Source organism: Chrysochloris asiatica, unplaced genomic scaffold (genome assembly GCF_000296735.1).
Source record: "Chrysochloris asiatica unplaced genomic scaffold, ChrAsi1.0 scaffold00137, whole genome shotgun sequence".
Classification (NCBI taxonomy): Eukaryota; Metazoa; Chordata; class Mammalia; order Afrosoricida; family Chrysochloridae; genus Chrysochloris; species Chrysochloris asiatica.
This window is the reverse complement of record NW_006408655.1, coordinates 862,325-878,697: the sequence shown is the minus strand read 5'-3', so window position 1 is coordinate 878,697 and position 16,373 is coordinate 862,325. Positions and strand designations below refer to the sequence as shown.

The window sequence follows — 16,373 nt, the reverse complement described above, 5'->3', positions numbered from 1 at the left end:
TTCTATTTTTCATCACCTCTCTTGTCCCAGATTCACCAGAGATAATAACTATAGCTCAACCATCTCCATTACACACTCTCTTGGTACTCTGGCATATAAGCTGCATGGACTCATGACTTGGAGTCATAGAAAGCTTCTCACAGTTCCTTCATGCATCTTGGAGTTTCCATCCTCACCTATGAATGGCCTTTTCACCATTTTCAGTACAAAGATAAGTCTGAGAGAGAGTTCAGAAACTACACAGATGCTGAAGAGTTCTGCTTCTTTTACGCCATCCACCTTTAGTAAACCATAAACATCTGGCAACAGACTTTGAAGTTCTCGCTTAAATGATCTTGGATGATTTCTGATCACCTCCATAGGATGTATGGAGGTCAGAACATTGCTGCTCTCTCTTTGACAACCAGAAAAATGCAAAAAAAACAACAACAAACAGTTTCTCCATAGACCTTTTACCAGTTGCCTTTGAGTCAACTTTTTTTCACGGCAACCTCACTGTGTCAGAGTAGAACTGTGCTCCACAGGATTTTCTTTTTGATTCTCTTTTATCGTGTGTGTGTGTGTGTGTGTGTGTGTGTGTGTGTGTGTATTGTTAAGCACTGTAAGTCAGTTCTGACACATAGTGAGAATAGGAGCAGAATGCTTCATACTTCTCCCATGGAGTGGCTGGCAGGCTCAAACCGTGGGCCTTGTGGCTTGTACCAGGATTCTATATAATCTGTAAAATGCCAATTCAGCTTTTTCCAGGTGTACATTTTAGTGACATCAAAGCCATGAATCATTATTGTGCAACCACCATTCATAATCGTTGTCAATTTCCCTGTTGCACCAACACTCAATGCTTTCTAAACAGTGGCTCTCCCCTATTGCCCTCCCTCATAACCCTAATACCCGCTAATCAATTTGATTTCTAAACATTTGCCTATACTTCTTATTTTATATAAGCAAGATCATACAGTATTTGTGCTTTTTGTGCTAGATTTATTTCATTGAGCATAAGGTTGCTGAGGTTCCTTCATGTTCTGTCATAGATTAGGACTCCATTTTTCCTTATGGCCAAGTAGTATGCAATTGTGGGCATGCAGCACCTTGTATTTAGTCTGCCATCCATCATTGGACACTTAGGGCATTTCCACCTTTTGTTTTGGCTGTGGTAAATAGTGCTGCAGTAAACACTGGTGTGTATGTGTCTGTTCACATTGCAGCTCTCAGGCCTCTTGTGGATATACCAAGGAGTAGAATTGTTGCATCTCATGGTATGTCTATGCTTAACTTTTTGAGGAACTTCTAAACTGCTTTCCACAGTGGCTGTACTATTTTGTATTACCACAAACAATGGATAAGGGTTCTAATTTCCCCACATTTGCTATTTTTCATTGATTGGGTTATAGACATTGATCACCAAAACTTTCTTCCAAGGTGCCTCTGAGTAGACTCCAACCTCCTTTAGGTTAACATTTGAATATATTAACTCTTTGCACTACCCAGAGACTCATGTAGGCCTCTTAACAATGTCCTAAAAATGCCTTTCAAAAGCTATCGATGACCCATTGTTTCTGAGCCTCCACCCCCTTTAGGCCTCTGTCTCCCTGTCACAGCAATAGTTCCAGGGTTGCTAAAATTGTTCTTGGAGTCCTGATGTAGCACTGTAAGATCAGAACTGGACTGATAACCACAAGGCTGGCAGTTCAAACCCAACAGTCACTCCTTGGAAACCCAATATGCGGTTGCTCTGAGTCAGAAGTGACTCGACAACATTTAACAACAACAACAACAGAACTTTTCTTACCTTAGTTCACCCAAGATTCAATGCTTTTTTAAGAGACATTTGCTCTCAGAAAACTAGCCTATGGAATGACAGAATAATAGGGAAATAAAGTCCTGGTGTGGTGCTGTGGGCCCATGCACCAGACTGCAAAGTTGTTTGAACTGCAAGGTTGGCAGTTCAAGCTCACCAGCTGCTCCTCGGAAACCCCACACAGGGTCGCCATGGGTCATAGCCAACTCGATGGCCCTCCACAACAACAATGAAATAATTCTGAGGCTTAACCTTTCCAAGAATAAGCAAATTTCTCTATTTTCTTTTCCTCACCTGCTCCGTGTTCTTTCCACCAACATCCCCTCTGCCCCAGATTCATTGGCAGTCAAGGCGGGAGCCAACTGCCTACCAAGACGTCCTCATTAAGATGCAGTCCCTTGTAGGGTTTCCGAGGCTGTAAGCCTTTATGGGAGCAGATAGCCTCATCTTTCTCCCATGGAACAGCTGGTAGTTTTGAACTACTGGCCTTGAGGTTGCAGCCCAAGTCGTAACCACTACACTAGCAGAGCTCCTTGTCTTCAACTACAGTTGCCACAATTGTCCATGTGCCACCAGTCCTAAGCCAATGACCCTTTGGTTTTTAAAGGGTCCCCATGATATTTAGCATAAGATCCAAACTCCTTACATTTTCTGAACTTTTTCTCCATGGCCTACTTCCTGTTTGACCCTACCTCCCCTACCTCTCACTCAACTTCTACCCATGTCATTTTCTGTGAATCTCATCAAATCCTTTCCCACCATCTTTCAGGGCTCCTAGTTCCTATCATTTCTCAGGTTTGTGTAAAGCATGCTCTCAGGGAATCCTTCCAAAATACCTTATACAAGGTAGAAAGCACCGCAGAACACAATCTCATAGAAATATAACACAATCCAGAAATGGGAGCCACATAAGTCATTTTTAATATTCTAGTAGCCTGATTGGAGTCCCTGAGTGGTGCAAGCTCTCAACTGCTATCTGAACAGATGGAGATTTGGGTACACCCAGAAGCATTTCAGAAAGACCTGATGATCTACATCTGGAAACTCAACTGTTTAAAATTCTTTGGAGTACAGTTCTACTCTAATACATAGGAGGTTGCTATGATTGGAACTCAGCTCAGTGGCAACTGGTTATCAGCCACATTTTAAATAATAAATGAAACAGGTGAAAGGCATTGAAATAACACATTTTATGTAATTTTATAAGATATAAAATGCACTTAACAACCTTATAAGATATGATCATTTCAACATGCAGTCAAAATGCAAAAATCATCAATGAAATATTTTAGATTCTCCTTTGTTGCACTAAGTTTTCCAAACCTGGTGTGTATTTTATACTTTCTAGCACATCTCAATTTGGACTAGCCATTTATCAAGCACTCAGCAGCCACATGGAGTGGTGGGTGCCATGTTGAACAATGACTAGTGACTACCATGTGGAACAGTACAGGCCCAGAAAAATACTTATGTTCTAAAATTACTTTGCCTGTGTATTTTCTCTGTGTCTCTGCGTTTCCATTCGGTCGAGGACTCACCTATTTTATACAAGTTTCTATGTCCAGATTCTAGCATCTTTTACACTTAAAAAGTGTGAAAATGGAATGAATGAATGATTTATTGTGTGAATGAATGAATGCCACCTTCCCCTCTTCTATGCTACTTAGGAGAATTGATAAGACAGTGCTTCTGGATACCATTTTTGCTTTACAAATTACAAGTATGTCTCTGGTTTAGCTACTCTGATATTACATGGCAGAAGAAAGTGTTGCGTGTAACATGGTGGGACAGTGAGTAAAAGAGGGGCATAGAATTTCTGGACAGAAACTTCTCTCAGAAAGGCAGAAGCTATTTTTCTTCATAGATGGTTGAGAACTCTTGACAATTCTCACAGGATCAAAGAAGCAACGTTTACACAGTAACGCCACTTAAAGTGTAGACAAGGCTGTCCTGAGCCTGGAGGGATTTTCCCATGGTGGTGAAAATTTATTACCATCTCTGAGGTGGAAGTTTCTAGGGTTCTCATTCCCTGTCTGCTGAACAACAGCTGGTACATACCGTCTTAGTCAGGAAGAAGCAAATGTCACCCATATCCAAAGCAAAGCATTAATCACATACTTCACAGAGCCTGGCAGACGCCACACTCTCCCCACTCAACCACACAAGGAGGAGAACTCAGAAAACACAGGGACACAGATTTCTCACCAACGTCAACTCTTGATGTGGATGTTTGGAGTCCTGGTGTGATGCCACAGGATAAGCACTCTACCTCAGGTCGTTGGTTCAAACTCACCACCCACTTCTCAGAAACCCAATACAGGATCATTACGAGTCGAAACCAATTCGATGGCACTTAACGACAGTAATGTGAATGTTCAGCTCCACCACCCAAACCTCAGCAACTCTTCTCTGTTCCCTAAGTAAGCTATTGAGTAAAGTCCATGGGTTGGTAGCAATTGGCAAGGGTAACACCTAAGGTAGCAATTGGCAAGGCTAGTACCTAAGGAGGTGAATCCGTTGAAAACAAAAAAGTGTCAGTAAGTCATTGTTTGTAGGAAATGATCTCCTGAAACCAAACTTTTGATTGTACTAGATATCATCTATTGAGAGTCATGTATCCAGCACTGTGCTGAGCTTCTCACGTATGCAGGCTTTTTGAAATGTATGAGTCTAGTTGGCTCTGGAAAACATATAGGATGATTAAGAATTTTGATAGAAGAAACCTTGTATCATTAGTTTAAATGACAAAAATAAAATGTCCTCAGTTGAAATAATAATGCAAAAATTTTTCTGTATAATACAAAGCATTTAGAATATCAAATACCTAGTTATTTCATGTATAATGAGCTGAAGTATTTTATAAGGACACTGTACAGAACAAACTAGCATCATGATTTTCTTTGAGGAGCTTTTCATTGGTTAAACATTCGGCTGTTAATTGAAAGCTTGGCAATGCAAACCCATCAGCCGCGCCTCTGTTCTACACTATGTTCCATGGGGTCTTCAAAGGCTGATTTTTCAGATTGAGATTATCAGACATTTCTTCTGAGGCAGCCCTGGGGTGGACTCCAACATATAATCTTTCTGTTAGCAACCAAGTGCATCAACCATTTACAATACGCAGGGGCAGCTAGGATTAAAAACACTATGGGGGTTGTTAGGGTGGGCTAGAATTTTAAGTTCACTACTACTATTGATTAATTTTTGTTGTTAAAATTTTTAGCAGAAACTCAGTTATATATTTGAGAGAGGTTATTTAGTAAAAATTTGCAATGATTCTCCTACCTTGAGAGTTATCAAAATTTGTTCCAGAGAGCTGATTCTTAGGTAAATGACTCTTTGTTAAAGAAAAATGGACTCATTCAGGAATAATTCATTGATTTTCCTTTTAGTCATGTTAGGTGGGAGCATGGGCTTAAAGGAAAAAAACTTTGGATTCAAAGAATTTGTTTTAAATATTCCATAAGGAGATAAATTTTGGTGGGAAAAAAGGGAATAACATGTGAGAACACATCCTACCTACCAGCTTAAATGGAATATCCATATACCAGTACCAGTTGCTGCTAGTTCCAACTCATAACAATCCAAGTATGTCAGAGTAGAACTCTGCTCCATGAAATTTTCTATGGCTGAAGTTTTTAGAAGTGGATCACTAGAGCTTTCTTCCAAGGTACCTCTGATGGACTCAAACCTCTGATCTTTTTGGTTAGTAGCTGAGTGGGTTATGTATTTGCACCATCCAAGGATTTGGGATAATCTAGGTACTTACTAGTAATTGTTTACCACTCCCTGTAGTTAAATCAGATGACTTTACTCAACTTTTCTTATTGCTTATTCCAAGTTAGAGTCTGAGTAACAAAAAGCAAGATAAAATCTTTCTTCTTCGACACTAGTCTAACAAGAAAGTTGTCAGATCCACAGGATAAACTGTTGGGGTTGTGGCCCAAAGCTTTCTAAAGTTTGATACTGAGTAATGGACAAATCTACCACCCTCTTCTCTTAATTATTTACATTTTTATAAGGGGAGAATGAGCAGGACTAAGTGTTGCTATAAAATACAAAGGTAAGTTTTACCTCTTCGTTTTTCTGCCAAGAAAAGAGCGAGAAGGATGTCAGCTGATAGCAGGCACTGGCCCCTTAAGTGCCTTTACTATATTTAATGACCTTTCTGATGGACACAAAAAAAATCTTAACTGAGAAGAGTAAACTCAGATAAAGCTGATAAAGCTTCATTCCATGACAGTTATGACAAAGTTATTAGTGAGTGTGTCTGTGTGTACGTGGGGAAGAGGCAGTGAGGTGGGGTATGGAATTGAATGTAGGACCTATATAAAGCAGTGGTTCTCTATGTGGAATGTGTATGGGGGGCTTGGTTAAAAAATCGAGCACCTCAGGCAGCAGGGAAGGGGGAGTGCAGAAGACGTAGGACAAGGGTGGTGGTAGAAGAGTGTGTGTGCAAGGCAGGGAAGGACAGCATTGAAAAATGTTTTGGGTCTTAGAAAACATTGCAGCGGCTTCTAAGATGCATGCATGGGTGGCACAAATGGTTACTGAGCTTGGCTGCTAATAGAAAGGTTGAAGGTTTGAGTTCACCCAGAGGTACCTGAGAAGGAAAACCTGGTGATCTACTTCTAAAAAATCAGCCACTGGTAATCCTGTGGCGCACAGCTCTACTCTGACACATATGGGTCACTATGGGTTAGATTTGAGCTAGAAGCAACTGGTTTGGGTTTTTTTTTTTAATTGTATTTTGGTTTTGGGTTTTTTTGGCAGGTGTTTCTGCAGAGGCAATACACAGTATCCTTGGATACTAGATACATCACTTTGAGGTTTTGTTGTTGTTGTTGTCATCGAGTGGGTACTGACTCATAGTGACCCCATTTATAACAGAACAAAACACTGTCTGGTCCTGGCCAACCTCACAATAGTTGCTAAGCCTGAGCCCACTGCTGCCATCACTGTGCCAATCCATCTTTTTGGGGTCTTCCTCTTTTTCTTGGACCCTCCACCTTACCAAACATGATATCCTTCTCTAGTGACTGGTCCCTCCTAATAATATGTCCGAATATGAGAGACAAAGTTTGGTCATCCTGGCTTCCAAGGAACACTGTGGTTATACTTCTTACAACACAGATCTGTATGCTCTTTTGGAAGTCCATGGTACTTTCAATATTCTCCTCCAACACCATAACTCAAATGCATAGTTATTCTACAATCTTCCTTATTCACTGCCCAACTTTTATATTTTTCTTAAAGTTTTTATTGTGAATTGAGTGATAGTTTACATGGGAGAACATCAGCTGTACACTTATCCTATCATATTTTGATTCAATGCAATGTTTACAATCCCCTCCATGCATTACCATTCTACAATATTTGCTTCTATTCTCTGTGTGTATTTTTTGGATGTACACTGAAGCACTCAGGAATATATAATCATTCAAACAACCAAAGGGCGATATGTTGCAAGCCTGGACCCTGACTGTCAGCACACAGCTCCTCTCCCTCCATGAGTCTAGAGTCCCCAGCTACTCCATCTCTTCACATCATCATCTCTGCCTGCATCTCTGGTGTCGCTGCTTCTCTGAATAAGGTCCCACACTCCTCTCTTCTCCCAGGGTCCTCTGCTGCTGGACTTCAAGATCAATCACTCCCCTCTTTTTGTTACAAAATATCTACATTTACATTTGCAATAATCACAATCAGTCCTGATAGCAGTTATTAACTATCGAACCACAAGAGTCTTATCACCATCTCCTTTCACCAGCCCCATAGAGACACGTTGAAAACCACTTAGTGGAGATTCTACCTTCCCCCACACCATCTAAAACTAAATTCCCTCTTGAAAACTTGTAAGCCAGTTATTTTGTGCCTTTATGATCCCCCCCCCCCATTTTAGGTAGCCAGTGTCTAAGTTGCCCATCCCTGTCAACCCTGTGTACAGAGGGGGTGGGAATGATCCTTCCTGTGAAGATTCCTTCCCTATTTTAAGCTACTACATTCATAAGTATAGGTTAACTTCATCAAATTGTAGCAGATTATACTTTTTTCCCCTCTTCTTACTTCCTCTAGTCGAGTTCTGATCATCCAGCCATTGAAGCTAAGTCAAATGAGTACTTTCTGCAAGTATGGGTGTTCTTGTGCATCTCCCCTCACTTCATATCAGCTGGACACTTCACTCTCTGCTCTAGCCCTCTGTGGCTATGTTTTTGTCCCTGGGCTCAAGTGTCCCCAGGTCTCACCACAATTTGGACCAACCAGCCCTTCCTCTTCTCTCTCTCATCTCCAGGTCAATGGGAGTCAATGGACTGTGATTGAACTCAGCCTATTTCTTCATTGCTGCCTTTCCCCCTCTTCCACTCACCAGTAGCCCAATGTGGTAGCCAGCAAGCTTACATGCCTGTTCATGTATTTCCTTTGAGTTTCAGTATTAGAGGGGAGTTTGTCCTGAAGGAACTTGATTGCTTGTCTTGATGGATTCCTGGTGAACAGTTCGCTTATTCTTGTAGTAGCCAGTCATGCTGACATTTTTGTTTTCATTTTTTCCTGATGATCTTTCTTTGAAGATGTATCTTCTGTTGCTCTAGCTGTTGCTCTGCTTGTCCTTGCTAGTGGGAATGTCCCACCTCATAAGGTTCTGGATGGGACTCAGGATTCCACCTAAGGTCCTATACTCTGCAAAGGTTTTGCAAGAGGCCTATTTCACTGGGCAAGTTCTAGAACCCCTTTTTGGTATTCGAATCAATTACATACTGAAGATGGGCTTAGAAGTTTTCTGTAATCTTGTTTCCCAACATTCCTTTTTATCCCACTCATGTGTCTATTTTACAATAGTAGGCAAGGGAAACCAGTATTCATAAGACAGACAAGCATTTTAGTATTATTTCCCCTCTTCAAACTATGCCTAGATCCCTGTATCACAGAGCCCTGATGTTCCAAGGTTGAGCATGCATCACTATTTACATCTGTTCCACTTAGGCCATGAAAAACTGTCTCAGTTCTCCCCTATCTATCTTGTTTTTCCACCTCCTCCCTCTTCTTGTATTGCCCTCCCCAACACCAGAACTAAACCTCCCACCCCAACCCCACTGTGTGGTTACCTTATATTCCATCAACTCTTCCCTCTATTTAAGACAGTCTTTTTTATTCTGTAATCTCTGACTTCCTCACCACCTGGATCTCTGTTCCTCCGTGTTTACCTTCTTTCACACTGTAATTGTTTTGATCATAGACTTACCTCCCAGATCCTATGTTCTTAAAATTTTATTCTGTTCTTGACTCTTCCGTTTGTTGACTGAGTTCACGGTGATGCTGTCATGTACGTCATTCTCTGGCTGTTGTCTTTTCTTGTTGGTTCTCAATCCACAGAACTCCCTGTAGGATGTTTTGTAGTGCAGAATTGGCTTTGGAAAAATCCCTTAGCTTCTGTTTATCTTGGAATGTTTTGATTATACCATCATAATTAATTGTCAGCTTTGCTGGATAAAGGATTCTTTGTTCACAGTTTTTTCCTTTCAGGGTTTTATATATGTCTCCCCATTGCCTTCTTGCCTGCATGATTTCTGTTGAGAGATCCAAGCTTAATCTGATTTGCTTGCCTTTGTATGTTACACTTCTCTTTTCCCTAGCTGCTTTCAGGATTCTGTCCTTATCTTTGATTTTGGAGAGCTTGATTATTATATGTCTTGATGATTTTCTTTTAGGGTCTATCCTTCCTGGGGTTCGTTGAGCTTCTTGAATGCCTATCTTTTCACTTTTCAGGATGTTAGGAAAATTTTCTTCCAGAAGCTCTTCAACTATCTCCTCTGTGGGCTTGTGTGACTCTTCCTGTTCTGAAATGCTGATAATTCTTAAGTTATTCCTCTTCATGTTGTCCTACATGAATCTTAGGTTTTCTTCAGATTTTTTTATCCTTTTTTTGTGTTTACTCTTCTATCTTAGCAGTGTTGAAAGATTTATCTTCTAGCTCACTAGAGTTCTGGCTTCTATCTCAATTCTACTCCTTTGCCCTTTCCGTGTATTGTCCATTTCTGATATTCTATTATTAATCATTTGGACCTCTTTCTGTAGGTTTTTAGTTGTTTTCAACACTGTACCTATCTGATTTGATTGTTCCTGTAGTGCTTTCCTGACTTCTTCCTTATTTTTCTCAACTCCATTGTATAGTGTTTTGATACATTTTATAATCATTTTCTGAATTCCTTCTCAGACATTTCCAAAGCCTGCCCATCTTGCAGTATGGAGCCCATTTGCCTCAGTCATTTTAACTCATTTCTGGACATGTGCTGATATGATCATATGTTTCTGGGATTTTTGGGCATATTCAGGAGTTATCTGTGGCCTTAATACTTAGATGGGTATGTATTTTGGTATATTTTATGGTTTCTGATTGCCTCCAGGTAGATGTGACCAGAAAATGGGCTTCCCTTTTCCCTCTTCTTACTGAGAAATTTCAAGATGCCACTGTTGGTCATTGTGATGTAACTCAGAATTTAATTTTTGACCTATTTCCCTTTTAGTCTGTCTGTCCCACTCCAGTCTCCATTCAGGCCTTTTTCCTAATGATTAACATTTCAGGGCCGGCTGTGGCCATTTTTCACTGCCGTTTGGTTGTAAGCGGAAACTGTCACTTTAAATTGCAAGGAAATCTGTGCACATGCATAGCAAAACCCTCTGGGGGTGGGGTAGGGTGTCCACTCACTCAGGCATCCCATCTAGTCTCCAGAATGGACACTAGAGAGAGACCAATGAACAGATTAAAAAAAAGAATGTCCACAACTTTATCTCCATGGTTCTGTCAGGCGTCCATGGCTGCTCTGATCCTTCCCCTGCTTGGTCTTGCCCAAGATGCTGGCTCTGGGAACAATTAGTGTCTTGAGTTGGAAAGCAATGGATTTCTTGCTTCTGCTACAAATTCCACTAGCTGTAAGCCTTCCAATCTTCTAAATATTCCTTTATATGTGGTTCAGAGTTCTGCCAGCATCCTCTGAGCCTGCTTGGTCCGATAGTCTGTGTTGTTGCTGATGGAACTCCTCACTACACTTCTACCTAATCCTTCATCTTGTTCGTTCTCCCCCCACTGTCCAACTTTTGCGTGCATATGGGATTACTGAAAATACCATGGCTGGCGTCAGGCATACCTTAGTGATCACACTGACATCCTTACGCTTCAAAACATTAAAGAGGTCTTGTGCAGCATATTTGCCTAATGTAATATGTCATTTGATTTCTTGACTGCTGCTGCCATGAGTGTTGATGGCTGATCCAAGCAAAATGAAATCTTTAACAATTTCAATCTTTTCTCCATTTATATATGGATGTTGTTTATTGGTCCAGTGGTGAAGATTTTTGTTTTGTTTACATTAAGGAGCAACCCATACCAAAGGCTGTGGTCTTTGATCTTCATCAGTAAGTATTTTAAGTCTTCTTCACTTTAAACAAGCAAAGTTGTACTATCTGCATAACGCAGGTTGTTAATCAGTCTTCCTCCAATCCTGATGTCACATTTTCTTCATATAATACCTTCTTGGATTATTTGCTCAGCCTACAGATTGAATAAATATGGTGTAAGAATACAACCCTGGAGCATACCTTTCCTAATTTAAAAACCATTCAGTATTCCGTTGTTCTAACAACTGCCTCTTGATCTATGTACAGATTCCTCATGAGCACAATTAAGTGTTCCAGAATACTCATACTTCACAATGATGTTCATAACTTGTCATGATCCACACAATCGAAAGCCTTTGCATAGTCCATAAAGCACAGGTAAATATCTTTCTGGTATTCTCTGATTTCAACCAAGATCCTTTTGATATCAGCAATGATATCCCTCATTGCACGTCCTCGTCTGAATCCAGCTTGAACCTCTGGAAGTTCTCTGTCATTGTATGATTGCAGTTAATACCATTACTTCGAGGTACAGGGAGCCAAGAGTACTGAGCTCCTGAGAATATGATCATGTGATTCTCACCAAAATCTCTTTAGGAAGGGACTAATTAGGTTTCAAGAGGCAGTTGAGGTTGACAGTGTCAGTTTGATGCGTCAGAACTGGGAGTCATGCCCATTGCTGACTGACTCCAGACATCAGATTCTCTTTGTTTTTCCATGTTGGGAACCCTGGTAGGGCCATGATTCTCCTCTTTGCTGAAGCAGAATTCACTCTCTTGATCCCTCCTCATTACAGTTACTGAAACTCCCTTCTAACACTTCTCATTAGTAAAAGGAAACAAATGAACAAAAAACATTAGGAGGAATTACAAACATCATTATTAACTTTATGAATATCAATGCAAATGCACAGTGGTCTCAAATTGATTTAGTTTATTTATTTAAAATCTTCTCTTTCCATCCAGACTGAAAACAAAATTGGGAACATTTTTCCCCACCACAAATTCAAGACACTACTTCCCTCTTTTTTTCCACACAGTTCGGGCTATGGACATATCCCCATTGCCTTCTCTTTTTACCACAGAATTTCTGTGTGGACCCTGCCTCTCAGGGCACAAAGTCCCCCAAAAGCCAAAAGAGATTCAATAGCAAGCTGAGACCATGTGGTTTGCTCTGTCTTGTTATATTAATGTGAAATCATTAGGGCATTTGGCTCTCCCCCAGTGTTCGTGATGGCAGTGAGACATTTGTGGGCTTGTTGCAGGATGGGGAAGCTCTCTCCTCCGAGCAGGTGCGTCTGAGAGTCAGTCTTTTTTTCATTTCTGTCTGTTTTAGAGAAAAAGAAACAATAGCAGCAAGGGACTGGAATCATTAAAGGCTGTTTCACTTTCTGGGACTGGAATCAATTCAAATTGAAGATAAAAAAAAGCAAATCGAACCCGTGGCTAGCAAATCAATTCCTACTCAGATACTCTGGAGAATAGAGCTGAGCTGAAGTGTCCCATAGGGCTTCTGAGGCAGGAATCTTGACAGATGCAGATGGCCACAACTTTTTCCTGCAGAGCTGCTGGTGAATTTGAATCACTGACCTTTTGGTTAACAGTTTAACACTTAATCCACCATGCCATCAAGGCTCCTCAAATTGAAATAATTTGACTAAAATCAGAGAAAACCATAGTGCAAAACAGCCCACCTTAAAAAAAAAAGAAGAATTTTACATGTTTTCAGTCGACCTAGCAAAACTAATATTCAAGCTGACTTAATAAGACACTTCATGTCATTAGTGGAGAACGTTACCTGAAGCAAATTCTCAGAAGACATGATTATGATATGATTCCTAGTTTATAACCAATGTGAGGATGGCACAAGGACCAGGCAGTGTTTTGTTCTGTTGTACAGAGGGGTAGCTGTGAATCATGCACCAAACAACACCACCATAATGATGACTTTTCTCGGCAAGGTTGGTAGTTCAAACCCACCAGCCTCTCCTTGAGAACCTGTGCAGAGGCGCTATGAGTTGGAACTGACTCTATGGCACTTAGCAAAAACAACAATTCATCTGACATTCAAATAGCATGGGAGTTTTAAAAAATCCCACCTTAGACAACAGCGAAAACTCTGGAGGATGGGAGCATTGCTGTGCAGTCAGGATTGAGAAAGACAATATAGACCAGACGGAGGCAGTGGATCCAGGCTCAGACCCGCAGCTCTAATTTTAGCTCCACCTGCATCACGCTCCTTCCCCAACCTCAGATTCTTCATTTTTAAGATGACTCATTAACTGTCACCACACAACACTAGAAAACATCAACCAATATCTAGCAGAAAATACTTAAAATTTCAACTTCAGACAAATATCTGAACATTAGTAATATTATTTAAAAATATTACAGGATAGCCTGAGAAAGCCAGAAACCTGTAAGAGAAGGAAAAAATATTTCTCACTAAAATGAGTGTTGGAAAACTTGTAAGACCCAGAAAATCAAGGATGTTCTAACAGGGTTTACTGAATTAACAAAATATTATTATTAACCAATCCTGTGAAGGTTCCCTGCAGGCAGAAGAAAAGGTTTAGTAAGTCAGTCAGGAGAGAAGATTAAAAGTTCACAGTGGCAAATAAATATCTCTAAACATACAAAAGGGCTATACGACAGATTACTTATACATTTCCATTTTAATGAAAAATGATCTGTCTTTATATGCTAGCTGCAGAATGCAGAATGATTCGTTGTATCCCAAATGTAGAAGTTACTTTACCGCAAAGCATTGTCTGCCAGGACATTTTAAGATTTGCATTTAATTTTGCCTTATTGAAGTAAAAGACCATAGACTCTTTCAAACATGCCTTAGTAAATGAGCCCCCTTCTATTGCACTGACCAGATTGCAGTCTTCTTGCATTCCTTTTGCCTTCTTTGGACACCCAGTTTTCTCCAGCAGTGTTTTCATGAGGTTTCTTGAGTGGTTCAGGCTGGGTGAGTGGTCACCGGCAGAGAGAACTCGAAGTATATCTGTCAGATGACCTGAACTCCAAGTACTACTGCTGTCCTGGGGTGGGGGGCTTTCTGACTGAGTTTCTACAATGAAGCCAAATAGAAGGAACAAAGGCATCCAAAATATTGAAAATTTTGTCCAGCAACACATTTCAATTCTTCCTTTAGCTTGAGTCTGTCTTGGGTGGAGATGAAAAGTGGATTGCTGTTCACAGCGTAAACTTGCAGCCAGAAAAATTTCTAAGGCAAAGGGGGAAAATAAAGGCTTCAATTATTTTGCCTGGGACATGTTTGAAAGGATTCAATTAATTAGGTGGCTAAGCTGATTTTACAGTGACAAGCTGTTTCTAAACAACTGAGACTCTCTCTGAAGGTATTTTATAATCGTAACCAGTGGAGAACTGGACTTTTAGATTGCAAAAGATTGGATAAGGAGCTTGTTTTACTGTCTCTTTTGGAACTACGCATGTTATTATTGTTATGTGCCACTGAGTCCATTCTGACACTCGGTGATCCTATATGACAGAGCTGAACTGCCCCACAGGGTTTCCAAGATTGTAAACTTTATAGGCAGGAGCGTGGTGGCTCTATAGAGCAAGCATTGGACTAAGAATCAAAAGTGCACAGAGAAAGATGAGGTTTTCTACTCCTGCAATATTTACAGCTTTGGAGACCCTATATAATTATGTTGTTGTTAAGTGCCATCGAGTCGGTTCCGACCCATATTGACCCTGTAACAGGGTTTCTGAGGAGCGGTTGGTGAGCTTGAACCACAGACCTTGCAGTTCAAAAGGCTTTGCAGTCTGGCTCATTAATCCACAGCGCCACACCAGGATTCCTATATATATTGTTGTTGTTAAGTGCCGTCGAGTTGGTTCCAACCCATAGCGACCCTGTATAGGGTTCCCGAGGAGCAGCTGGTGAGCTGAACCGCCGACCTTCCAGTTCAAATGGCTTTGCAGTCTGGCGCATTAACCCACAATGCCACACGGTCACTATAATTCAGAACTGACTTGATGGCACTAACAACAAGAAGTCTTTATAGGAGCAGATTGTTAGGTCTTTTCTCCAGAGGAGTGGCTGGTGAGTACAAACTACAGACTTTTTAGTTAGCATTAAACTACTGCATCCATAAGGGCTCTTTGAATTCAGTTGTTGTTATGTGCTGCGGAGTCAGTTCCGACTCACAGCGACCCTGTACAGGGTTTCGGAGGCTGTAAATCTTTACAAGAGCCGAAAGCCTCATCCTTCTCCCACGGAACAGCTGGTAGTTTCAAACTGCTGTCCCTGAGGTTCACAACCCGATTTGTAACCACTATGCTACCAGAGCTCCTTTTGAATTAAGTAAAGAGTCAGAAATTTTGAAGAATAAGTTTCTCAGTTTATCCTTCAGATGGTCCAACTTACACAAGTAAGACTCAATTGAGGAAACACCTTCATTTGATCTAATTGCAAAATAGAATTTCAAGTGATTTGTGTTCATCATCACTGAAGTAAGTGAATAAAAATAAAAGACAAAATTAATTTCTACTAAATTACCAGTATAATGTTGAGTTAGAAAGTTTTAGACAAAGTAAGGTACTAGAGGAAAATAAGCACTAACAGGAGTCCACTTCTGAGTTCACCATCAATTTTGTGAGCTTACTAAGAAAGAAAGTTCTGAAGTACAGGGTATCTTTCAAAAAAAAAGAGAAACCCAGGACCTCAGCAATTATGAGAAGTCCAATCACTCACTGGTTCCTAAAAGGGTGGGGTTGTGGACACTTTATAATCAATCAATGTTCTGGAAAAGATCAATGTTCTGTAAAAAAAATCCATCTCTACAACCAATTGCTTAAGGAACTCAAAATGCTAACAGCATCTCACATCAGATCCTGGCCGAGAAATAAGCTATTAGTAATGACTGGGATAGTCACAAGGCAAGGAATTACTTTCACTGTTTAAAAAAGTTTAAGATTCTTATGCTAGCATTTAAAAAATGACAGAGAATGATACAAACATTTCTAAACCCAGTGCTTACCTTCAGAAGAAAGATAAATGGTTGTTTATCTGGAGCTCTGCGGTCTTTTAAATCTTGGAGAGTATTCCGTGGTTGCAAAGTATTCCGTTTTTAAAATTCCTTAATGGTGCACTGGAAACGGGAGAGGCTTATTCAGCCTTGAGAAGTTTCCAGTTGCCATGGGGAAAGCTGCTA

General features: G+C 40.5%; 1 protein-coding gene across 1 annotated transcript in view; it reads right to left on the bottom strand.

Moving 5' to 3' along the window:
• SLC39A12 (solute carrier family 39 (zinc transporter), member 12) overlaps positions 1–14,330 on the bottom strand; it is a 123,557-nt gene extending 109,227 nt beyond the window's left edge. The window contains exon 1 of the mRNA XM_006869906.1: positions 14,067–14,330. Coding sequence (XP_006869968.1) covers positions 14,067–14,330 — 264 coding nt within the window. The remainder of the gene's footprint in view (positions 1–14,066) is intronic.
• Between the last annotated feature and the right edge of the window lie 2,043 nt (positions 14,331–16,373).